Source organism: Protopterus annectens, chromosome 15.part0, assembly GCF_019279795.1.
Source record: "Protopterus annectens isolate FY-2018-M chromosome 15.part0, PAN1.0, whole genome shotgun sequence".
Taxonomy (NCBI): Eukaryota; Metazoa; Chordata; order Ceratodontiformes; family Protopteridae; genus Protopterus; species Protopterus annectens.
In genome coordinates, this window is record NC_056749.1 from 436,979,273 (window position 1) to 437,005,659 (window position 26,387).

The 26,387-nt window shown below is 36.6% G+C and overlaps 1 protein-coding gene across 1 annotated transcript in view; it reads right to left on the reverse strand.

Annotated features, from left to right (window-relative positions):
* The window catches only part of LOC122789742 (MORC family CW-type zinc finger protein 4-like), an 844,690-nt gene that overhangs the window by 96,030 nt on the left and 722,273 nt on the right, over positions 1 to 26,387 (reverse strand). The window contains exon 6 of the mRNA XM_044057178.1: positions 23,587 to 23,746. Coding sequence (XP_043913113.1) covers positions 23,587 to 23,746 — 160 coding nt within the window. The remainder of the gene's footprint in view (positions 1 to 23,586; positions 23,747 to 26,387) is intronic.

Genomic DNA, 26,387 nt, shown 5'->3' on the forward strand with positions numbered 1-26,387 from the left:
GTTAAGTAAACAAGGACAGTGGAAATTGGTTACAATAGTAGAATGGAATTATGGCAGCTAAAGCAAGTCAGACAACTGGAACTCAAAGTTATAGCACATCCATATAAGCTTCATTTTAAAAAGTGTATTTTATAATGTTACTCTCCATGCAGACATTCTATCAAGAACTATAATTATTTGAAGATTGATATCCCAAAATGTTGCAGGTTATTTTACTGAAGAGGGACTTATGTTAATTATTGTTGTTTATGATTCCTTTCCTAATTTATGGATATTAATGATGGTATACAAATGTGATTTAACTGCTCTTAGTATATCATAGTTGGTTTCTAGCAATTTAGGATAGAAAATAGCTTTATATTAATATATATTGCTGAAAAGCAGTTGGAGCAGAGAATTTATTAATACATACATGTGTTCATGCATAGTATTACAAATACTATTTTACATTCATCTGCTTACAAATACATTTCTTGCAAGACATACTAATAGTTATGTTTCATATGCAAACATATAATTAATAAAAAAGAATTCCTAAACTTATTTTAAATCAAATCTATAACATCCGGTTTATGCTAATCTATAGTTTTGAAGAAACTACACATCTATATAGTTACAGCCCAAGTTATTAATTATAATTTAATACTAGTTAACATGTTAATAGTTTTATAAATATATAATCTAAGATAAGTTTATTTCTGTACATAGAAGAGGTAATTTCACTAAAAAGCTATACTTTTAATTATGAATCAATTTATAATTAGGCAGTTCCTGAATGAAACTTGCTGCTAGTTAGAATGTTAACTTGAGTGATTGAAGTCACTCAAATTAAGAGTTTATAACTCCAGATGGGTTTTGGGTGTCCTGGGTTTTGGGTGTCTTTTTGTTAGATTCTGTTACAATTTAACATTGCTTCTGATGTTCACTAAAATTTGCATAGCTGAAAGCTAAACATCTTTTTACATTTTTTCTTTACACTTCATGTACAAAACAGTTGTATTCCTTACAGCTCTTATTTTCCTATAGACAAAAAAATTAATAAAACCTACAGTCAACCTGCATTATTAGCTAACTAAATTACATCGACTTCTTTACATTGTATTTCATTTAACATTAATGGTCTAAATAATCCTAATGAGAAGATCTTTAAATAAATATCTCAAATTACATAGCTCTCAATATTTCTTCAAGAAACTCATAATATCAGATGATATTTCAAAATTAGACTCAATATTTTTCTATTCTGGTTAGCTCTGAGCATTCCCAGTTTGTAATAATATGGAATAATAAACTACCTATGCCTAAAATAATAAGACTCGTACTAAGATGACAAAGGTATGGTAGCTTCAATTATTATATAGTTTAACACACTATGCACTTCATTCGATATATACTGGATTCCTGGCTTTGGATTTAATTCAGCACAGGAACATATAGATCATATTACACATTTTTCTAAAGGCAATATCATATTAGCTGGAGACTTGAATTGTATTTTTGATAGCAGAGATTCTACCTCTATTGCTAAAAGAAGGATCTCTACTACAGCCAGGCTAGTGAAAGAATTTGACTTTTTTGTTATAGGACATTAAAAACTATGCAGACTATCACTTTTCTATACATTTTATTTACACAGACAACTCATACTCAAGGATACACAGTTTTTATTTCACAGGTTCATAGGCTCATAGGTTCATACTAGGCTATCTGCCCTAGGGCATTTATAAGCCTAGCCAGAGTGTGTTTGGCTTTCGCCACCCATTCTAAATTAATTTTGCTATGCCCTTTTTCGAGGTTAGTATACTGTGCCTCTGTCTAACAGTGACCCAGAAGTGATACCCAGGGTAAACCTACGATCTCCCATCCACTCATCAAGATTCCTCATGGAGAGGAAATGAGGGACTCTGCCTAACCTGGACTGGGATTTTATTCCAGAGTGAAGGGAGCCTCTGGGTTATGAATCTGTCCCTCCAGCATGTCCTATTTATTTCAGCGCCGAGGTTCAAGTCTCTCGATTTTCTGAGGTGCAGCATGTCCATTAATTCCGGGTTTGACATGGCTTTATACGTCAGGCACAGATCGCCTCGGAGCAGGCAGTATGCCACTGAGTAGAGCTGGAGTTTCTTAACCGGGCAGCATATGGCATCTGTTTGAGCCCTTTGATCCTCTTGGTGAGGTACTTTTGAGCCCTTTGATCCTCTTGGTGAGGTACTTTTGGGGTCGTTCCAGTTGCTGCAGGTGTCTGGTAAGGTACATCCCAAAAGGGGCATTGTACTCAATCATGGGCCTGATGAGGGATGAGTAAAGAGGCACGATGACCTCCCCTGATCTAGATGTGAATCCCTTCATGATTAGGTGGGCTATATAAAATGTTTTTCTGACCACTTTGGACATGTGGTTGTCAAATGAGAGATTGCTATCAACTTGGGTCCCCAGGTCCCTAATTACTTCTTCTGTACTTAATGGATTACCACCTATGTGGTAATTTGTGGGCACTTTGTTTTTGCCAAAGCGAATGACTATACACTTTTTGGCATTTAGCTTGAGGCCATGGCTCTGGCACCAGTTGTCTGTTTCTATGAAGCCCTTTTGGAGGATGCTTGTGTTGGCTGGAGAGTCGATTATGGTGCCCAGTTTGCAGTCATCTGCGAACTTGGTCAGCCACAGTCCTTCCGTACTGGCCTGTACCTCCGAGAAATATATACCGAACAAGAGAGGTCCCAGGACCGAGCCTTGTGGGACGCCACTTGTAACTGGTTTGGAGTCTGACATGGCTCCAGCAATTCTAACCATGTGGGTTCTGTCCTTGAGCCAGTTTGCAACCCATCTAGTGACATAGGGGTTTATATTTAAGCTGGTGAGCTTATCTATAATGCCAGTGGGGTATTGTATTGAAGGCTTTGCGAGGTCCAGGTAGGCTGTGTGGACCACCTTCCCCTTGTCAATGGCCTTGGTGACTGTTTCAAAGAAATCAACCAGGTTTAAGAGGCAGGATCTGCCCTTAAAGCCGAACTGGGTAGGATCCAGAGTCTGTAGGTCCCCAATATCTTTATTTATGAGGTCCATGATGATCCTTTCCATAGCTTTGCAGACCAAGCTAGTCAGGCTTATGGGGCGATAGTTTCCAGAATCCGTTGAGGCACCACCTTTGTGGAGAGGGACCACTGTTGCTGTACGCCACTCTTTGGGTACATATCCTGTAGTAAGGCTGAGATTGAACAGTAGTTTTATGTTTGGGTTTAGCTCTTCTTGGAGTTCATGTAGGACGCAGCCCGGGACACTGTCTGGGTCCCATTGATGCTGTGTTTTTTGCTTTGGAGAGGGCAGCTCTTACCTGAGCATCTGAGATGTCAGGGGAGCAGCACTCTGCTGGGATAGATATTTGCCCTTTTGGTGGGGGGGGGGGGAGTTTGCACTGAAACTGTCAGCTAGGATGTTGGCAATGTCTGTGGGTTCGGTGTATTTTTTGTCATTGTGGACTAATTCTGAGCATATCTGGGAATTCCCACCCAGGTTCTTAACATAACTAAAGAAAGCCTTGTGATTATCCTTAGTGTCCTGTGCAATTTTTCTCTCGAAGCTGGCCTTAGACAATTTTATGAATGCCCGTAGTTTTTTTGCCAATACTGATCAGAGATGCCTTACCTTTTTGGGATTTTGCTCTATCTTGTAGTAGCTTCCTTCTATTGTATAGTTTGTTTATGGCTGGGGTCCACCAGACAGGACGTCTGCCTTTGGAGGATTGGGTCTTGGTTTTATTTGGGATTGCATGATCCATGCATTCCTGAAGGTGTTCATAGAATGCGTTTATAAAGGATTCTACGGTCTGGGCTGTATTTTCCACAGGCCTGGGGGCTTTGAAGGATTCCACCTCGGTTTTGAGGAGTGTGAAATTTGCTTTAGAGAAGTTTTTCACTGTGGTTTTCAGGGGGGGGGGGTCAGGATGTGAATATCCAGTGAGATTAGTTTATGGTCTGATCTTACCAGTGAGGGATACACTTCTGGTCTGGAGCATAGAGTCCCCATGTTGGTGATGATCAGGTCCAGTATGTTTTCCCCTCTTGTGGGAGTGGTAACAAGTTCCATAGCATTTGAGTTTATAAATTCTAGGAACCTTTGGGCTAGGGTGTTGGAGCTAGAGTAATGCTCCCAGTCTATGTTTGGGTAGTTGAAGTTGCCCAATATAATGGTTTTTGGAGACCTTCATATTTTCCAGTGTTCTCAAGAAGGCCGAGTGGGGTTCCTGGGTTTGGGAGGGTGGTCTGTAGCAGGCTATAAACTGGAAGGCAGTTTTACCCACTGTTAGTTGCACATGGATAGTCTCTGATGCTTTGTGCTGTGCCACCAACCTGGAGGTGTGGGTATCTTTGACGAATATTGATACTCCCCCTCCTTTTGTGGTTCAGTCCAAGTTTTGGGGCCGAAAAGCATGGTATGAGGTATAACTTGGTAGTGCTGGGGTGCTCTCGGGAGCCTTGAACCAGGTTTCTGTTACTGCACAGATATCTATGTTCTCCATGCTAAGGAGAGTTTTGAGTGTGTGAATCTTGAGGTTTAGACTTCTGGCGTGAAGTAGCATTACTCAGTTTCTTATCTCTTGTGATAGCTATGGAGGTGGTTTTGTCTTTTGAGCCTTGCCTAAAAAAGGCATTATGGGGGTAGCAAGAGCCTTTGCCAATATCCGAAAGCCCAGGGGTGACAGGTGCGAGCCGTCCCTAGCGAAGCATCGTGGCTTGTCGAGCATGTCATCCCAGGCTGACAGGCATTGGATCCCCTTTGAATGACACCAATACTTAAGCCAATTGTTGAAATTGATCATCTTGTCTTCATATTGTGGCATCATTCTTGGTGAGGGTAAGATGCTACTCAAGGTCAGGGTCATACTGGCCTGGGCTACATGCTCAGAGAGCTCCTCTAGGTCTCTTTTCATGTAGTCCAGGGAGGTACGTCTCAGGTCATTCACACCAGCATGGACAATGACATATTTGTACTTGTCTTGGAGTGATCTGAGTGCTTGTGTTATGTGGCGGATCCTAGCGCCCGACAGGCAGCTCACTGTGACCATCTCCTTGTTCAGCCTGGTGAGCTGAATGTCAGTGTGCTTGACGATAGAGTCACCTATTACAAGTGTATCAGGTGTGTTGTTTAGCCTTAAGGGCTGTGACTGTTCCGCACACTGGCTTTGTGAGCTGTGTGTTGCACGTGTTTTGTTTTGGGGTAGTGGTTGCTTGGGTGTCTGCTTTGGAGGTCTCTGCTGCTTAGGCAGATTTTTATTTAGAGCCTCCGAGTATGTTTGTGTGTGTTTATGTTTAGCAGATTCTATAATTAATGCAAATGTGATTACATCTCCCCTTTCTGATCATAATTCTATAACCTTTGATATAGATGTTCATTCAATTTCCAGTGTTCAGATAAAAAGGATCCCAGCATACATCACTATCTTAAATGATTTTAGTACATTCATTTCTACAGAAGTTCATAACTTTATAGAACTTAACACTATTAATGATACATCTGAAATTTTCATTTGGGATGCAATGAAGGCCTATTTATATGGCAGAATAATTGATTGGTATAAAAAGAAAAGAATTTCATGGGATAAAGAACTAAAATAACAAATCTAATCTTGATGCACTGAATCCTGACCTTACAAAAAATGGAGAGAAAGCTAAAATAAAGTAAATTCTTTAACTAAGCAGTATCTTGAGATATTAAATCATAAAACTATGATTAGTTGAGAAATTTTAATTTATTAATTTCTCAATAAATCCTAGATCCATGAATATTCGAGCCAATAAAACTAAAAGACTGAATAAATTCAATCACATTAATGAACTGTATTCACCACAAAAAAAGAAAATGGTCTCTGGTTTACATAATATACAAAATGAATTATTTTTCAAACTAAATCAATTCTCTGAGTTAATAAACCATAAAAAAGATATTCAGGCATTTATTAATAAAAATTCAACAAAAAAGTTAACAGAAGAGCAAGTTAAACTACTAGATAGCCAAATTACTTTAAAAATATTCAGGAGCAAATTAATAAACAAGCAATATAAAGCTCCGAGCAATGATGGCATCATTCCAGAAATATTCAAAATTTTATCTTAATAAAAATAAATAGAACTTCTTAATACAACATTAAAAGGATAGTTAACAGTAGCAGTAAACAAATATGGCAACACTCGAATCACCACGAACATAAAAATATAATTTAATTTTGTATGGTAAGCACTTTCACTAAATAGCTTCATCAGACCATACAACTGGCTATTACGGAACATTTAAAAACTTAATGGAAAACCAATCAAAAGATTCGTATGAAAGTGACATCACTTCCTAGTACATCGCTACTTAATAGTAAAGCCTCTAGTGGATACATTTAATAACTAGGAAAATCAATATGTATAACAAATAAATCCACAAAAATGAGTGTAGAGGAAGCAGACCACTTATTAAAACCACCAAGCACATTTTTTATTTAATAAAAAAAATATACAAGCGCTTTTGTCTCAATATTCCAAAATTACACAGTCTTCATCAAATACAAATTTTAAAACAGCCCAGTTTGTTTTAAACCCTGTAAGGATGACATCATATCCTGAAACAGAAAGTTTAAAGCAACTTTATGTCCTAAAACAAAGTCAGACAGCAGCAGTATTCAAGTTCAAAAATATATTGTATATCATGGATATTTAAACAATAAAATGAAACCAATCCAATTAATATAATTGAATATAGCATTCTATTACCCCAGTAAATGTGCTAATAAAAGATAAACAAATAAAATTGTAAAACAGTAAAAATAATGAAAGGTAAATTAACAGCTTCCACTAGGAATTGAACCCAGAACCTTTTACGTACGAAGCAAGTGTAATAACCACTACACTATTACCTTCACATACCCTATTACAAGTTCAATATCTTATAAGGGCTTTTAATTTTAAAAGGCTACTAATAGACAGGTTGTCATTCAGTTCTGGCCAGTACATGGAATTCAGTCTCAACTGCCATGCAAGTTCCAATTTTTCCAATATGTAGGGCCATGCCCCCCCCCCCACAAATTCTAGGTACCACACAATCCAATATAATGAACTTAAACTCATGTTGTGGATACCCTGTAATATGTCTCACTAAGGAATTACCTTCCCAGCCATCTCTTATGTGTCCAAGATGTTCACTAATTCTGGTTTTAAATTTTCTTTCAGTCTTGCCCACATAAAAATATGGGCAGAAAACACAAACAGCACAACGACCCTATCTGTAGAACATGTAAATTTGCCTTTAACCCAGATATTTGTTCCGTTAATCTCCACACCTTTGTCTGTTTCAATAATGCTGTTAGAAAATTTACACCTACCACATCTGTGCACAAACCCTTTATACTGCTCACCTTTCTGTGTCTCGAATATGTTGTTTAAACAATGCCCTTTCTTGTATACACAAATGGGAGCCTCTCCTAAAATGTCCCTCATAACTGTCATTCCTAATGAACTCCAAGTTTTTAGTCAAAATATTCTTTATGTAATTTGCTTCCCTATTAAATGTTGTTAAAAAACTATTCTCGTAGGACTTCGGTGTAGCTGATACACATTGTAGTTTCGCTGTTATTATTAATAGTGTTGAATCCTGCAGTTGTTAAACAGACATTTTCTAATGTTTGTACTACATTAGTGTTTTTCCATGTTTAAAATAGGGGCAAAATGCCCAGACCTTCTCTTACTGTTCACTTCATTAGCAATTTGGTCTATTAATGAACTTTGGTAACCTCTCGAGAAACATCTGTTTCAGCAAATTACACTCCTCAATGTACGTCTCCCATACAGTTGTCAAATGGACATGGACAAAATGCCCAGTTACAACTGCCCGTTTTTGTTTGAATGGGTGACAACTGCTAAAATGTAAAAAACTATTGGAGTATGTATTTTTATGAAAAATCTTTGCTAGAAACCTGTTCGCAACATCATCCTTCGTTAAAAGGACGTCCAAGTATGCTATACTTGTGTCGTTTATTGAATACATGAATTTTAGTAAACTAGTTGTGGAGTTAACATATTCCAGGAAAGCATTCAATACATCTCTAGGTCCTTTACACAATATAAACATGTCATCCAAAAAACGCATGTATGTCTTCCAAAACTGAAAATATTCAGATGTCTTTAAATATTTTTTTTCCCACTCAAGCATGACAATATTGGCATATAGGCCCCCACAAGCGGAGCCCATTGCCACTCCCTCTTTCTGAAGAAAATATTGTCCTTCAAATAATATGAAGTTGTTCCTTAATATTAAATCCAGCATCTGCTCAAAAAAGTTAACCCTATCCTGGGCGAGATTTATAGAATGGAAATATTCACAAAACCACTGTAAACCAATGTCATGTGGTATCACACTGTACAGGTTAACCACATCAATAGTGACCAACAGGTATGCTTTACTATAACTGATGTCATTAATTTTCCTTAGAAAGTCCCATGAATCTAAACAGACAATAGGCTCATCCCATACAAGTTTACTTAATTCCTTGTCCAAATACTCTGCCAAGGGGTAGGTAATAGAGCCTCTGGCATCAACAAAAGGCCACATAGGTGGTTGGTACATATCCTTATGTATTTTTGGAATACCAAAAATGCATGGGATAGTGGGAAAATCTATCGTGAGGTAGTGCAACTCATGAATAGTGATTAAACCATCAATAAACATGTCTTGGATGAAACTTAATTCTCCTATAAGCTACATTCTTTTCATTCAAGGAGCTCAGAGTACGTGTCAGTGTTCAAGATCTCATGCATCTTATTATAATAAACTTTATTCATAATTACTACCTCCCCACCCTTGTCTAGTTTCATTATTCTCATTCCATTGTTATGGAGCAGGAATTAAAGCTCAAAATTCTCTTCCAAATTCAAGTTCATATGTATCCTGTTCCCATTCCAGAGAGAGACTGAATTCCATGTACTGGCCAGGACTGAATGACAACCTGTCTATTAGTAGCCTTTTAAAATTAAAAGCCCTTGTAAGACATTGAACTTGTAGTAATAGGATATGTGAAGGTAATAGTGTAGTGGTTATTGCACTTGCTTCATACGTAAAACGTTCTGGGTTCAATTCCTAGTGGAAGCAGTTCATTTACCTTTCATTATTTTTACTGTTTTACAATTTTATTTATTTTTATTAGCACATTTACTGGGGTAATAGAATGCTATATTTAATTATATTATATTAAATGGATTGGTTTTATTATATTGTTTACATTTTTTAAAATATCCATGATATATATTTTTGAACTTTAATACTGCTATCAGACTGTTTTAGGATATACTGTTGCTTTAAACTTTTTAAGTCTGTTTCAGGATATGATGTCATCATTACAGGGTTTAAAACCAACTGGGCTGTTTGAAAATTTATATCTGATTTTGGAATACTGAGATGAAAGCGCTTATATATTTTATTAAATAAAAAATGTGCTTGGTGGTTTTAAGAAGTGGTCTGCCTCCTCTACACTCATTTTTGTGGATTTATTTGTTGAATTGGTTTTGAATTCTTTCGTAATATGTATAACAAACCTAAACAAAATTAAAATTGGTGTTTGAATGAACAGTACCTGTTCAGCGTACAAGTCAGAAGTTAGAATATATCATCAGCAACTTATAACAACTTCTAGAATTAGTGTAAAAATACACAGATGGTCATTATATAAAATTAATATGAAAATGACATCACTTCCTAGAACATCACTACACAATAGTAAACTCCCCTAGTGGATACATTTAATAACATCTTGGAAAATCACAAAGTCAATACGTATGACAAAACTAAAGCCAATGTTTGATTGAACAGTAACTATTCAGCATACATCAAATCAGAAGTTAAAAACAGGTCATCAGCGACTCGTATCAACTTCTAGAACTTCAGAGTAAAAATACAGGTAAAGAGTCGTATATATAAAACTTACATTAGTTGCAGTAGATGCAGAAAATAAAAAATTGTTCCATATACACTTACTGTGTGTGTGTATAATATATATATATATATATATATATATATATATATATATATATATATATATATATATATATATATATATATATATATATATAGATATATAGATATATATCTATCTATATATATATAGGTCTGCATTAAAAATAGCCATATCGGCAACTTTAACTTGAGTATATAGAAAAATATGACTAGTTATCTGTAAGCAAAAATAAATAAATGAACACCCTAACGATAGTCAAACAGCATTAACCAGTTACCTGATGCATGGCAAAGTCACTCTAGAAGCCTTGAAATAAAACAAGTGCATATCTATAATAACAAATCAAAATGCTTCTACAAATGTGCTAACCATCCTGTAAAAATCATATATAAACAAATGCATATTTTCAAACACTGCAAGGATAAACTATCTCATACAGAGACTCAGTTTATTAAGAACGAACCTTGGCTTAACGATGTGAAAAAATATTAAGAGCAAGTCTCCGTTAGCAAAACGGTAACATCCAGATGTAACGATTAAAAGTGTGTAGTCTCTTAATAAAATACTTTGTATCTACCACTAACCCCCGTATTTAAGCACACATCGTGTTGATATTGTAAAAATATATAAACAATACTTAGGAGTATGACATGTTATGTTGGCATAAATATCCTGAGCCAACAGAAACAATAGTATTGCCTACCAATTGGCATCAAAATAAATGATGCCACTGGTAACAGTATAAAAACTCTCACTAAAATGCTCAACTGTCTTATTAGGAGTATCTAACCTTCCTTCAAATTTGGCAAGTACAAAGTTGCATAAGCTTGATCAGCTAGACAATAAAATATATATCAATGAATTCATATATAAATGTGTTCCTAAATGAATAAAAAACTGTAATAAAAAATTCTATTACCCATCATACCGCACTAAACATTCATAACTGACGCTGAGTAATAGATTCAGATGCCACATCGACCACTGGGAACCACAAAACAAGGACAACACATCCACACAGAGTCAATCAGGGCTAGTGGGCACAAACACCCACCTTCACCCCAAGGACCCAAGTAAGACAACCCCGTCCAAGCTATTAAACCCCCCTAAAAGGAGATATTGGGCAAGTAAATAAAGCTAGATCAAGGACACAATACTACAGCTCCCCTTTTTCCTTTACCCATCAATATAGAGAAAGGGCCTCTCAGAACACACTCATTGAGTCAGAGGAGACAGAAAAGGAAGATATCAATAGAGACAAATGAATCCATCTTTAAAGAAAATGTGGAACCAACTGGTAGCTCCATGATATGGAATGTATCCCAGCATAGTTTGAGCAGAGATGAATTAAATGTGTTGAATAAGGGTCTCTCCTTTATTCCCACTATGAAGAGTGATCTAACTGAGACTATGTTGGACATCAAATGTTTTATGCATAAAGTTATGTTGAAAATACTATTTGCTGATTGTATCGGATACCTTTAGAAGGCCTAGCCTGTTTATGCCAAATAGTCATCCATTAAGTAAAATGGTCGAAGAAGATCTTTATACTTTCTATGATAAGCATGCATCTGGTTTTAATAGGAAGAGCAAGTACAACTTGAATTATAGGGAGTATTGTGTGCTTAGAAATTTACAGAAAGATGAAACTATAGTTGTTAGACCAGCTGACAAAGGAGGCCCTAGTGTTTTAATGGACAAACATACCTATATAAAAAGAGTATGTATAAGATGCTGGAAGAGGCACAGTTTTACTCTCGAATTGATATAAAACAATACACACGATACATGAAAGAACTTTATTTTTGTTAGAAGACCTAGTAAAGAGTAAAGTTATAGATATGAACCTATACAGATTTCTCAGAGTAGATCATCCTTTACTTCCATCCATATAGGGTTTACCGAAAATTCACAAGAATGAACAAAAGCCTCCTTATGAGACCTATTGTAGCTGGGAAAGGTTGGGTGACTTCTCCCACTATGTTGAGAAATATTTGAGACCAGCATTAGATAAAAATACTTTTATCTTGAAAGATACCAAGCATTTCCTTCTGGATCTATACCAATATAACTCTGAGGTGATGGACATTGATTTTCACCTTGTCACCCTTTATGTACAATCTTTATTTACCATTATTCCAAATGATGTGGGTGTTGGTTCTGTGCAGAGATACTTATACACACAGTAATCTTCATACAAAACAAATTGATCTGATTAGTCTAGTTCTTGAAATTATTCTAGAGAATAATGCATTTACCTTCAACAGAGATTTTCCTACATCGTGATGGCTATGGGCACGTGAGCCAATAGCTACGCCAACATGTTTATGGCACAGTGGGAGGAACAGACTATTTCACATGGATTTTTTTCACCCTACATCCCTGAACTAGAAATATAGTAGTTTGAAATTTACCAAGAATTATTCTAAAACCAAGATAGAATATTATGATGTGTTTGTGGAAAGGCTTGATAATAGTATGATCAACACTGGTGTCTATAGGAAAAAATGCTACAAAAACACCTTATTACACAGTAGTAGTATGTACCCAAGATATACCTTTAAGAATATCATTAGGGGGCAAGGTATGAGGGTGTCCGGGTTGAATGCCTCAGAGGTTGGTTTTCATAATGAAATCACCAATTTAAGGAATATGTTGATTAACAGAGGGTATACATACACTGAGCTAGAACATAACTTAGAAGACTTGCATGAACTTAGGGCTAATAGGGCTAGACCTTATTTTTCACCCCACATAAGCTCAGATGACTCACAGATCAGGAATATTCTTCCTGATAAACTAAAAATCCCTATGTTTTTCACTTCTGATGTTAATTCTGTATCACATATCAGAAATAGAGAGTTCTTATTACTGATCCGCTGATCAGAAATATAACTGGAGATGAACCAGCATTTAGGTTTAAGAACAAACGGAACCTCAAAAGGATTTTATGTCAGACTAATGATGCAAGAGTGAAACAAAATGGTGACTTGGGTACCTATCCTTGTGGCAACCATAATTTCTGCAATTACATCAATACTTAAGACGCCTTCATACATCCAGATAACAACAGGAGATAGTTTAGAGTCCATGCTGACTGACATCCCAATCGTTTTATATAGGCAAGACTAATCAGACTCAAAGAGAGGAAGAGAGAGCACCTCTATAGCATTAGAATCAAGTATGATAAAGGCATTATCTAAACACATTAATATAGCAGATTATCACCGCTTTAAATTTATGTTGACTGACATTTCCCCCTACTGTATGTGAAGGTGATATTAGAAATACAGAAAGCAAGGAAGCCAAGTAGATTTTGAGATGGAGCTGATAAGAGGCAAGGCTCTCAATGAACGAGCTTCAATAAAACCCATCTTGAAACAAAGGAAATTGTCAGTTGCCACCAATTATACAATCTTAAAATACCAGATTCATTATTTTAGTTCCCCTGAATATTTTTTTATCCTTTCATATATTTTTTATTACACAGGGAAACTTTTGATTGTTGTATATTGATTACTGTATTCTGCTCACCAGATTTCTTATTTTTGTTCATTTGAATGTTTTTCATGCTTGTAGGAGTCCATTCATCGGCAGGTTCTTGCCGATGTGCTGTGTGAATGCTGGTATGTTCGTATTCGACTTTTTCAGCTTTTATTGAGCTTGTGAGATATTTTGATATAGTGTGTTGGGTGTGAGATCTTCTCCCTGTTATAGGTCTACATAAGGATTAGTTATATGAGATGGTCACCTAACACAAGGTTATGACATACTATAGATTATCCATGAGACATAGGGGCATTGTTTTTGCAGATTTGTGATGCTAGGCCAGATCGCCCAGATTTTTACATATTTTTGGTGTAAATGCTTTACACAGTACTTGGAATTGGACAATATTTATTCTTTATCTGCCCTACCTTTTGGCCATATTTTTGGCCAGTTTACATAAATATATTTATAGTTTGCATACCTGTTGGAGTTGTTTTTGTACCAGAAGAAACGTTGCAACAGCAATGAGGTTTTCTATATGCGTTGCCTATTTAAAGCAACATTTTTGGTTTGCTATGTATGCATTTATATTATCATTTTATATATAAATTTTGTAAGTTTCATTAGATAGACTGTTGTATATTTTTCTGTTAGTCATCCATTCATTTTTTTATATAGTGAGCACATATACTCCCCATAATGGTTATATACCATCAGATTTCAACACTATTGGATTCATTTTCCTGGGGTACAGGTTTAATTGCTGTTGATGTGTGGTGTGAGATTTTAATTGTGTCCTTGATCTAGCTTTCTTATTTGCTTGCCCAATATCTCCTTTTAGGGGTTTTTGCTTGCTTCGACTGGGTTGTCGTACTTGGGTGCTTGGGGTGAAGGTGGGTGTTTGTGCCCACTAGCCCTGATTGACTGTGTGGATGTGTTGTCCTTGTTTTGTGGCTCCCAGTGGTCGATGTGCCATCGGAATTTATTACTCAGTTAGTTGAACTTTGTGTAAGTGCACCATGATTACACACGATTAGTTGGCATGCCATTTGCCCACCTGGCATAGAAGCTTCATTTTGCATACTGACCCTTAATTATGAATGTTGTTAGTGTGGTATGATGGGTAACAGAATTTATTAGTTTTGTTTATTCATTTATAAACACAATTATATACGAATTCATTGATATGTACTTTGTCTATCTGATCAAGCTTATGCAACTTTGTATTTACCTAATTTAAAGGAAGGTTAGATACTCCTAAATAAGACAAATGCTGAGCATTTTAGTGAGAGTTGTTGTACTCTTTTTACCAGTGGCGTCATTTATTTTGATGCCAATTGGTAGGCAATACTATTGTACCTGTTGGCTTAGGATATTTATGCCAACATAAGATGTCATGCTCCTAAGTATTCCTTATACATTTCTTACAATATCATCAACACGTGTATAAACATGGGGGTGGTAGACACCAAGTATCTTGAGACTACACAATTTAAATAGTTACATCCAGAGGTTACAGTTTTGCCAACAGAGACTTGCTCTTAATATTTTTTCACATCGTTAAGCCAAGGTTAGTTTTTAATAAGCAGTCTCTGAAATAATTTATCCTTGAAGTGTTTGCATATATTTATTCTTTATATATGATTTTTACAGGATGGTTAGCACATTTGTTGAAGCATTTTGATTCGTTATTGTAGATATGCACTTGTTTTATTTCAAAGCTTCTAGAGTGACTTTGCCATGCATCAGTTAACTGGTTAATGCTGTTTTTGACTATCGACAGGGTGTTCATTTATTTATTTTTGCTTAGAGATAACTAGTTATTTTTCTATATACTCTTTAAAAGTTAAAGTTTCCGATATTTATTTTATTTTACATTTGTTGACCGGGATAGTCCGACTGGATATATATGTCTATTTTCAGCAGAGGCCAGGGGAGAAAAGCTCCAAACATAACATTTACATAGAAATTCTTCATGATCATTATCAAAATAAACTTAACAGACCTAGCTAAAACACCTTTTGTATACAGGATTAATTCCACTGTACAGTGACAGTACATAGAAATGGGTAGTGATTCTAATGTAGAAGTACTGAATAAAGATTTGTCAAGTATAAAAATGTTTTTTTTTCCATAGGCAGTGTACTGATTTAGTAGAACTCCTAGGTAAAACGAAAGCAATATCAATAAATGTTATAGACATTAAAGCTGGTCAGGCAAGAGGAGATAGTATCAGTCCAGATTGGTGCATGGGCATAGCCATTGTGATTTTAGGAAGATTCTTACTCGTTTCTTGAAAAGTGCAGTGGATGTAAGGGATGTTATCTCACTTGGAAGTTTGTTTGATATAGCTATTTTGATGCAGGCTATATATATATATATATATATATATATATATATACATATATATATATATATATATATATATATACACACACACACACACACACACACAATAAGAAGAAGTGTATATGGAATTATTTTTTTATTTTCTGCATCTACTGCAGCTAATGCCAAGTTTTATATATATGACTTTTTACCTGTATTTTTACACTGAAAGTCTAGAAGTTGATACGAGTCGCGGACATATTTTAACTTCTGATTTGATGTACGCTGAATAGTTGCTGTTCAAACATCAACTTTAGTTTTGTTTAGGTTTGTCATACATACTGACTTTGTGATTTTTCCAAGCTATTAAATGTATCCACTAGGGGCTTTGTTACCATTATGTAGCGATGTACTAGAAAGTGATGTCATTTTCATATGAATATTATATGTATGACTGTGTATTTTTACACAAATTCTAGAAGATGAGTCGCTGACATGTTCTAACTTCTGACTTGATGTATGCTGAACAGCTACTGTTCATTCAAACACCAATTTTAATTTTGTTTAGGTTTGTTATACATATTGATTTTCCTAGTTGTTATTAAATGTATCCACTAGGGGCTTTGCTACTATTAAGCAGCGATGTACTAGGAAGTGATGTCACTTTCATATGAATCTTTTGATTGGTTTTCTTAAGTTTTTAAATGTTCTGTAATAGCCAGCTGCATGGTCTGATAAAGCAATTTAGTGAAAGAATTACCGTACAAAATAAAACGTTTTTATATTTTTATGTTCGTGGTGATTCGAGTGTTGCCATATTCATTCACTGCTACTGTTATCTTGCTTATTGGGACTTGTATTTGTTTTATCTTGCTTATTGGGACTTGTATTTGTTTTACCAACAGTCATACTATACTCCATGGAACTGTAATATTAGTTTTAACATTAAAAGAATAATAAACTTAACTGAATCAGTAAAAGACAAAAATAATCTAACTCATCAGTTTAGATATAAACTGTGCTTTTGAAACAATTGGGAATATTTATTCTTTTAGAACTTAATTTTTCATAAAAATTTATAAATCTTATTACTCAATTATGCAGTGGTTGTCAAGCATATATTAAAATAGGTCCTAATACCTCTCAGTTCATACCAATTATAAAAGGTACTAAAACAAGGTTGTCCATCAGCTCTCCTTGGGTTTTAATGAAAAATCAAAAAGTCAAATGTTTGCAGATATATTGATTACATTCGGTGGCAAGAATCCATATGTAGAAGATTTATTCATAGACCTGGATAATTTTCAAAAAACTCTGGCCTTAAATTCAGTCATAACAAATCCTTTTAGCTGGTCCAAAAAATTAATATACAAGATAATTTAAAAAAATATATAGCACAATCCCAACAAATAGCACTTGGGTATAATTATTACTAAGATAAATGACACTCTAAAATTGAATTTCTATAGGAGTATAGCAAACAGACAATAAATAGATGGTCAAAAAGAAGATTCTCGATGGATGAGAAATTGTCACTTATAAAGATGGTATTACTTCCTAAAATTTTATATATAATTCAGCCTTTATTCTATAGCCTTCATACTCAATTAACAGGTTTTCATTAAAAACTTCCTTTAGCATCCAACCTAGAATTGCATTATAGAAACATATGCACAGTTAGGAAAATAGAGGTACTGCAATACCTAATCTAGAATTTTACTTGATCTCTTCAGTAATTAAATCAATCTCTTACCTTATAGACAAAGTATTAAGCAAAATGGAGAGTATATTCTAATTTTTTCTAAAAATCTAAAAAGTAATGATACCTATATGCTAAATTTAACAAAACTATCTGGAGACGGAAAAAATTTTTCTCTTACTATCATACCCATACATTTAAATCTAACCCTAATCTTAAAATCCTCGAAAAATGTAGATTTAAAATGTATGAAAGTTGGATATTCCTTATTTACCCCATAGCCCATACAAAAGGGTTCATTTTTACTACAGATTATCATAAAATGTCACTATTGAAATAAAAGCATCTGATAGCTTGGCATCAAATGATGAACAGTCATGAGATAAAATCAGTCAATACTCGTAGAAGAGAATAACTTTGATTCAACACTATGGCTAGATTTACAAGAAGCTAGGAAATATATCAAGGAAAAAATTGATCTAATCCCCATTTCATTGAAGACTTCAATCCTTAAACTTATACAGTATTTCATTGTTTCCACTCAGCAGAATTCAATTAAAATTAGCCTTTCACACATATACAGAATTAAGTCAGATTTGTATATATATATATATATATATATATATATATATACACACACACACACACAGAGAAAATTTTACATTAATTATCTATCACTAACAATTGTAATCCTACAAAGATAAATTAAATATTCTTCAGTCAGCTGGTAAAAACTACATCTTCACTCAATTGGAGAATATTTACCTAGAGATTTTTAAATAGGTTCTCACTCCATACAACATTAGTAAGATAACTAAAGACAATGTTCTATGTTGGAGATGTAAAAAGGTAGTAAACAGACTGGACACATGATTGCTTATTCTTAAAGAAATTTTCGGAAGATATTAATACATTCCTACAACCAATCTTTACTGCCAATTTTTCGTTCACCAAATCATTAGTGTTATTCAACACCCCAATTCCAAATTGTGTAAAACAGAGTAAATATTAAAGTCTACGGTCTGTTCTATCCACTGGCAGGAAAGAAATAACAAAAAATTCGACATCTTCACATATTCCCTCTTTTCAAAAATTTAAAGATCTTCTCAAGAATGTATCTAAACTAGAAATGTTGACAATTAAATCTAGATCTTCAAGGAATACAATATAGCATCATTGGAGGAGTATAAATGAATTAGTAAAATAAGCTGAATGTAAAATCAAATCTTAATTTTTAGCTTAACAGTATTTGATGCTTGTACAGTGAACATCTTTGTATATAGTTTGTTATATTTGCTCTTCATATCAAAGTTTTTTTTATCTAATGTACCTTAAAATCTATTCAGTTCTTATAATAGTTTACTTCAGCAAAAAATAGAAAATATGGGACAACAGTGATGTTGCAAACAGCTGAATGTCCCTCCAAAATTGAGAAAAAAAGACTAGATGAAATCTGGTCTGGGTAGCTGCTATGAGACCTATAGCAACACTGAAGGAGCTACAGTAATTTCTGGCAATTACTGGTTGTGTACTATATGAGACAAATCTCCTGTAGTCTCCATGTCTGGACTATGGGGTAGTGTTACAAGAAGGAAGCCTTTTCTTACACAGAAAAACATCCAGACCCGGCTAAAATTTACAAAACAATACATAAAGTCTCCCAAAAGCATGTGGGAAAATGTGTTATGGTCTGAGGAGACCAAGGTTGAACTTTCTGGCCACAATTCCAAAAAGTACATTTTGTGCAAAAACACTTTGCATCACTAAAAGAACACCATCCCCACAGCGAAGCATGGTGGTGGCAGTATCATGCTTTGGGGTTGCTTTTCTTCAGCTGGAACGTGAGCTTTAGTAAAGGTGGTGGGAATTATGAACAGTTCCAAATACCAGTCACTTTTGGCCCAAAACCTTCATGCATCTGCTAGAAAGCTGAAGATGAAGAGGAATTTCATCTTTCAACATGACAAGGACCACAAGCATATCTTAAAATCAACAAAAGAATGGCTTCATCAGACAAAAATTAAGTTTTGGAAAGGCCCAGCCAGAGTCCATAACTAAATCCAACAGAAAATCAGTGGGGTGACCTAAAGAGAGCTGTGCAGAAGAGATTTCCTTGCAATCTGGCAGATTCTGAAGCGCTTTTGCAAGGAAGAGTGGGCAACTATTGCCAAGTCAAGATGTGCCATATCGATGGACTCGTATCCAAGAAGACTAAATGCTGCAATTAAATCAAAAAGTGATTCAATAAAGTATTAGTTTAAGGGTGTGCATACTTGCGCAACCAGCTTATTGTACATTTTTTTTTATATTTTTTTCCCCTAACAGATTTGTTAAATTGTACAGGTTTATAGGTCACATTAAAGGTTGGAAACGTTTTCAAATGATTTATTGTGGCCTCACTATAAAAAACAGGGGTGTGTACACTTTTTATATCCACTGTACACACACATTTTATATATATATATATATATATATATATATATATATATATATATATATATATATATATATATTATATATTTTATATATGTACACAAGTGGTGGTTAGCATAGTCACCTCACAGCAAGAGATTTTCCAGTTAGATTCTTGGCTGGGGTGCATTCTATGCAGAGTCTGCATTGTCTTCCCTGTGGTCACATGGGTTTACTCCCACATTCCAAAGACTAAGTAGGTGGATTGGACACTAAATTGGCTGTAGGTGCGAGTGAGTGGTATGAACTACCACAGCACGGCTAGCCACCAGGTGGTGTAAACCTTACCTCAAGATGATTGTCACTGTTGAAGTGACACCCCAACCCCATGTGTAAAATGGGAAAAAGGGTTGAGGATGGATGGATGGATATATAAAAATTGCTTGCCAGAACACACACCAACTCCAGTCACAGCAGTGCTTCCTTTAAAGTGTCACAGTAAAGAACTGCAGACTTCAAACCTTTTTAGATTAACCAAAGTGACTAGTCTGTAAAGCCCTAATGTAATAATCCACTGTGTGTGTGTGTGTGTGTGTGTGTGTGTGTGTGTGTGTGTGTGTGTGTGTGTGTGTGTGTGTGTGTGTGGAGGGGGGGTCAGGAAGCAATTATGTTTTTCATACTCTGTCCCCTGCACACTTGGAAGTACATGCATACATGCTCTGTATCAATCTAAAAGTAAAAGAAAAGGTTAAAATGAATCTCTGAAGTCCATCTGTGAAGCCAGTTCAATGCCACCATGGCAAGGCATTCAAATGCAGTGCCAATCTGAGAAACTCTGGTACTGTTGTGCCAAGCCTTGTTGGGGGGGTGGACTCAACATCAATACCAGCCCTCCCTTTTGGGGCAGATACAGGCTTTTCCTGTACTTCAGTGAAGAGTGGAGGGTGATTTTATGGCTACAAGCATGCAGATTTGGCTTAATATCCAAAGGTGAACAACAGACCTTGCAGTCACAGTTGTAGAAGCATGGCGTGAATTTCATGAGGTATCACTTATTGTTCTGACCTTGGCTGGGGGTATAGTATAGTTCACCCCCTTTCAAAGTAGAAAAAAAAACTTCCATGATACAATAGCCACTCCCTAACTATGACAAAAGATCAACCAGGGTAGGGACCGAAGGATAATGGCAAGAAAGAAATAAAATGATGGCATAGCCATGAAAGAACATTGGTAGCCCAGCAGAAGACTACCTGGTTTTAGATCATCTTAAATTCATTTTTGTGTTAGTAATAAGAAGATGGACATAAGGGCTACTGCTTGCTGCTTACTGGTAACAGCAGCAAGTGCCCTAGTGGCCTTTGTACCTGGACTCCTTGTGGTTTAATACCATGTTTTGAAACACGTACTCAAATTCATGGATTTGATACTGAACAGCACAAACACATTTTAACTTTGCAATCAAAATATATAATTTACCTTTTTTATATAAAATGAACAAGGCAACTTCCACTATGAAAAAAAGTGTGACAAGACAATCTAACTAGTTCAACAATTTGTATGATCAGCAGCTGAGGAACCAATGTAATTTGTGAAGCAATAATGACAACCTTTCAGTAAGGGAAGACAAAGGGCCAGATTCCAAGAGGCACATTCTCAGTGCAAGGCACTGAGTCTGTTATAAGGCACATCTATAAGGCAGGATTACTAGACTAAGTCACTCATACTGACAGCAAGTCTTAAAATCTGATCCAAAGGCAAGCCAACATTTACACACAAATCCAACATGTGTGCATCTCTGTATTACACACACACAGACATATCTATATATATATCTGTATATCTATATATCTATGTGACTATTCAATGAAACACATTTGACTGTGCACAATTCACTGAAAGCTCAATTCACTGAAAGTTATATATGGCCTTTTCCCCACTGTAGTGGAGCACTGGAGTAAGGATATATAGTAAAGGGAGGTGTGGGGGGCATAGCCCCCCAACTATTTTAAATATTTTGAACTATACACATGGATACTTGCAATTTCAATAAATTACTCTTTTCTAAACTTAATATATATCCAAACTATCTGGGGCGCTACACCCCCCCCCAACACCCCCTTTACTATATATACCAACTACAGGGTGGCACTACAGTGGGCAAAAGGCCATATATAGCTTTCAGTGAAATGCGTTTCAGTGAATAGTCCTACATCATTCTCTCGCTCTCTCTCTCTCTCTCTCTATATATATATATATATATATATATATATATATATATATATATATATATATATATATATATATATATATATATATATATCTATCTGTGTGTGCATATAGACACACACACAGCTATATAGACACACACACACTATATAGACACACACACACACACACTATATAGACACACACACACACACTACATAGACACACACACACACACTACATAGACACACACACACTACATAGACATAGGCACACACACACACTACATAGACAGACGCAGACACACACACACACACTACATAGACAGACGCAGACACACACACACACACTACATAGACAGACGCAGACACACACACACACACTACATCAGACACACACACACACACACTACATCAGACACACACACACACACACTACATAGACACACACACACACTACATAGGCCCACACACACACACTACATAGGCCCACACACACACTACATAGGCCCACACACACACTACATAGGCCCACACACACACACACTACATAGGCCCACACACACACACTACATAGGCCCACACACACACACTACATAGGCCCACACACACACACTACATAGGCCCACACACACTACATAGGCCCACACACACACTACATAGACGCTCACACACACACTACATAGACGCTCACACACACACACTACATAGACGCTCACACACACACACTACATAGACGCTCACACACACACACACTACATAGACGCTCACACACACACTACATAGACGCTCACACACGCACACTACATAGACGCTCACACACGCACACTACATAGGCGCTCACACACGCACACTACATAGACGCTCTCACACACGCACACTACATAGACGCTCTCACACACGCACACTACATAGACGCTCTCACACACGCACACTACATAGACGCTCTCACACACGCACACTACATAGACACTCACACGCACACTACATAGGCGGCTCTCACACGCACACTACATAGACGCTCTCACACACGCACACTACATAGACGCTCTCACACACGCACACTACATAGACGCTCTCACACTACATAGACACTCACACTACATAGACACTCACACTACATAGACACTCACACTACATAGACACTCACACTACATAGACACTCACACTACATAGACACTCACACTACATAGACACTCACACTACATAGACACTCACACTACATAGACACTCACACTACATAGACACTCACACTACATAGACACTCACACGCACACTACATAGACACTCACACGCACACTACATAGACACTCACACGCACACTACATAGACACTCACACGCACACTACATACGGAGAAGAGTGGCTAACAATTTAATGTAATGCAGATGAAAGATACCATTTCCAGGACAAGAGTGCAGTGCTTGCATGACCTCAAAGAATTCAAATTATGTATGCTGTACTGACCCGAAGAGAGCAAAGACGGATGCTGTTCTCTGTGTGAAATGGATCGTGCTTCTCTAGTTTGCGAGGGCCTTTTCTTCCATTTTCATCAGCTCCAATACTTGGGATTCTAATGTCATGCTTGTCCATTGTAAAATCCAATTCTGCTGTGTCATTTTTATTCCTTTAGACAGAAATATTTACAAATGGCAGATGGTTCAGCACAGGAGACAATTATAACAAACACCTCAGGGCTTAAAACAGCACATCAAAAAGTTATTATTCCACAGCAAAAACCAAGTCCTGAAATATAATACATAAAAATATGTTTTCTCACCTCATTCAAGTCCATCGAGGAAAGGACTGCAAACAAAGAAGTACAGTTGTGCAATTAACAGTAACATCTGAATGATCACTGCTGCTATAGTCTTAACTATATGGGTTATATCCCATCATGCATATAACCACTGGCCAACTTCCAAAGCTTCAGGGTACCTTCCACATACCGTATTAGCTTAAGAAACAAATGTTTGGGCACAAGGCCCTTCAGACATCTCATGAGAACTGAGAAAGGGAGGCAGAGTCCCAAGAGGACATAGCTAGTAGGAAAAAATACCCTCACACCCTCACTGGCATAAAAAAATGGATGGAGAGAGTAAGGGGATACTACAGCAGTGATCATTCAAACATCTGTTATGGTAAGTTTACTTACACAACTGTACTATGTACATCATACTGATTACTGCTGCAGAAGTCTAAGATACATTGCTAGATTATCCTGGCTTACAATGTTTGGGAGGTGGAAGGAGACGAGTCCAAGAGCCCCAGGAAAACACTCCTATCAAAGCTTGATCAAGACCTAAACAAGGAATGAAGCCTGCAGTGCTTTGCAAAAGTGTGTACAGGAGGACCAGGTTGCTGCTTCTAGACTAACACTTTCCAAAAATGCCACAGATGAAGCCAAGGACCTGGCACAGTGGGTGATGACCCTGCCTGGAATACTTCTGTTATGTTGAGAACAGCAAAATGTAATTGCCCCAGTTAAAAATTTGGGTATGACCTGTTGACACAGTTTGTCCTTATTTACGTTCACAAGAAAATAACTGATCCAAAGATGCGATAAATTTTGTTCAGTCAAGACAGCACCAGAGCTGGCTGTGGATATCCAAGGTGCTGAGCATCCTCTCCCTCATTTTTGGTTCAGGAAAGAAAACAAGGAGATGGAAAGTTTGACAAAGTAACCTCTGATACTACTTTAGGTATAAAATGTTTAGTTCTCAAAGTAACCCTATCTTGTGGAAAAAAGGGTTTACTCACCATAAGAGCTTGCAACTCCTACTCTTTGTAGAGGTCAGAGCAATCTATGGTTTTCCACATTAAGAACCTCAAGTCAGACTGATTAGCGGATTCAAACAGAGCCAGCTTCGCTAACTCAATATTAGATCCAAAGGAGGAGCCACCTGTTTTCTTCTAGGCGTCTTATGTAAAATCCCTTTCTCAAATATTTTGACATGAGAATGCATTTAAAGAAAACCCATGGGTAGACATGCTGAACTGGCTGATAAATGAAACGTGACAGGAGGAATTAAAAAGGACCAAAGCATAGTAACGGATACAAATACTGAAAACAGAGAAACACTTGCCCTAAAGGAGTGCTGGTTATTGTGCTGGCACCAACTAAAAAAAACCTTTTCCATTTATTTATACAAGCTTTCTTACCTCCATTAGTAACTGTGACATTTTCTCAGTAAAAAGGTGCCTAAAGGCACTTAAGACCCTATCATCCATTAATCCATGCAGTCAGCTGAAGATGACTGGGGTCAGGGTGCATCAAACACCCCTGTTCTTGTGTCAGTAGATCCATTCAGAGAGGAAACTTGTCTTAATTACCAGTGGTCATTTCCAAAAGAAGAGAACCACTGCTGCTTTTGCCAGAAGTAGTCACCACAACACTCCTGGGAGATTCCTTCTGAATTTTCTGCAACCATGGATATCAGTGGAAGAAAGGATGGAAAAGTATACAGAATCATTCCTGTCCAAGGAAAGGAAAAATAAATCTGTGTTCCAGGCCTTCTTGCAAGACACCTTGGAGCAGGATTTCACCAGCTAACTGTTCAGAGAGGAAGCAAAGAGGTCTAACTTGAACTCCCTAGAGATGGATCAAATCTGTTATGACCCCCTGGTCTAGCTTCCATTTTGGAGGATCTTTCCTTGTCCTGCTCAGCTTTTCTGCCACAAAATTTTACTCTGATGGAATGTAGGATGCCTGCAGAGTGAGGTTGTGCTGTGAAGTTACATCCCAAGTTAACATGGCTAGCCTGCAAAGGTGGTAAAACCTGGTTCCTCCCCTGCTTGCTGATGTACCACGACTGTGGCATTTTCTGTAACATGAAGGTCAGTGGGGCCAGAGATGACAGAGTGGAGTGCTTTGATCAGGGCAATCATCACTTTCATATTTATGTGCTTGTATCTATCCTGCGTCTCCAAAACACCTTACACTTTTATCCCCCTTGAAAAAGTTTGCCAAGCAAAGCCTAGCACGTCTGTGGTGACCAATTGCTGTGGAGGGCAGGGGGACCTGGATTTACTGAAATTTTTTACCGTTTCCACCAGGTGATTTCTCTTCCGTTATATCCCAGAGCTGGTATCTGAAAAGTTAAATGGGTGTTGATACTGAAAAACTGGAACCAGAGAGACTTCAGGTACTACTGTACATTTTTCATGTGAAGTCTTCCCAGGGTATCATGAGAATGAAAAAATGTCATGACAAAATCCTGAGATATTCCCTCACACAGACCAAAGTCTGAGTGGAAAACCTTAGAAAA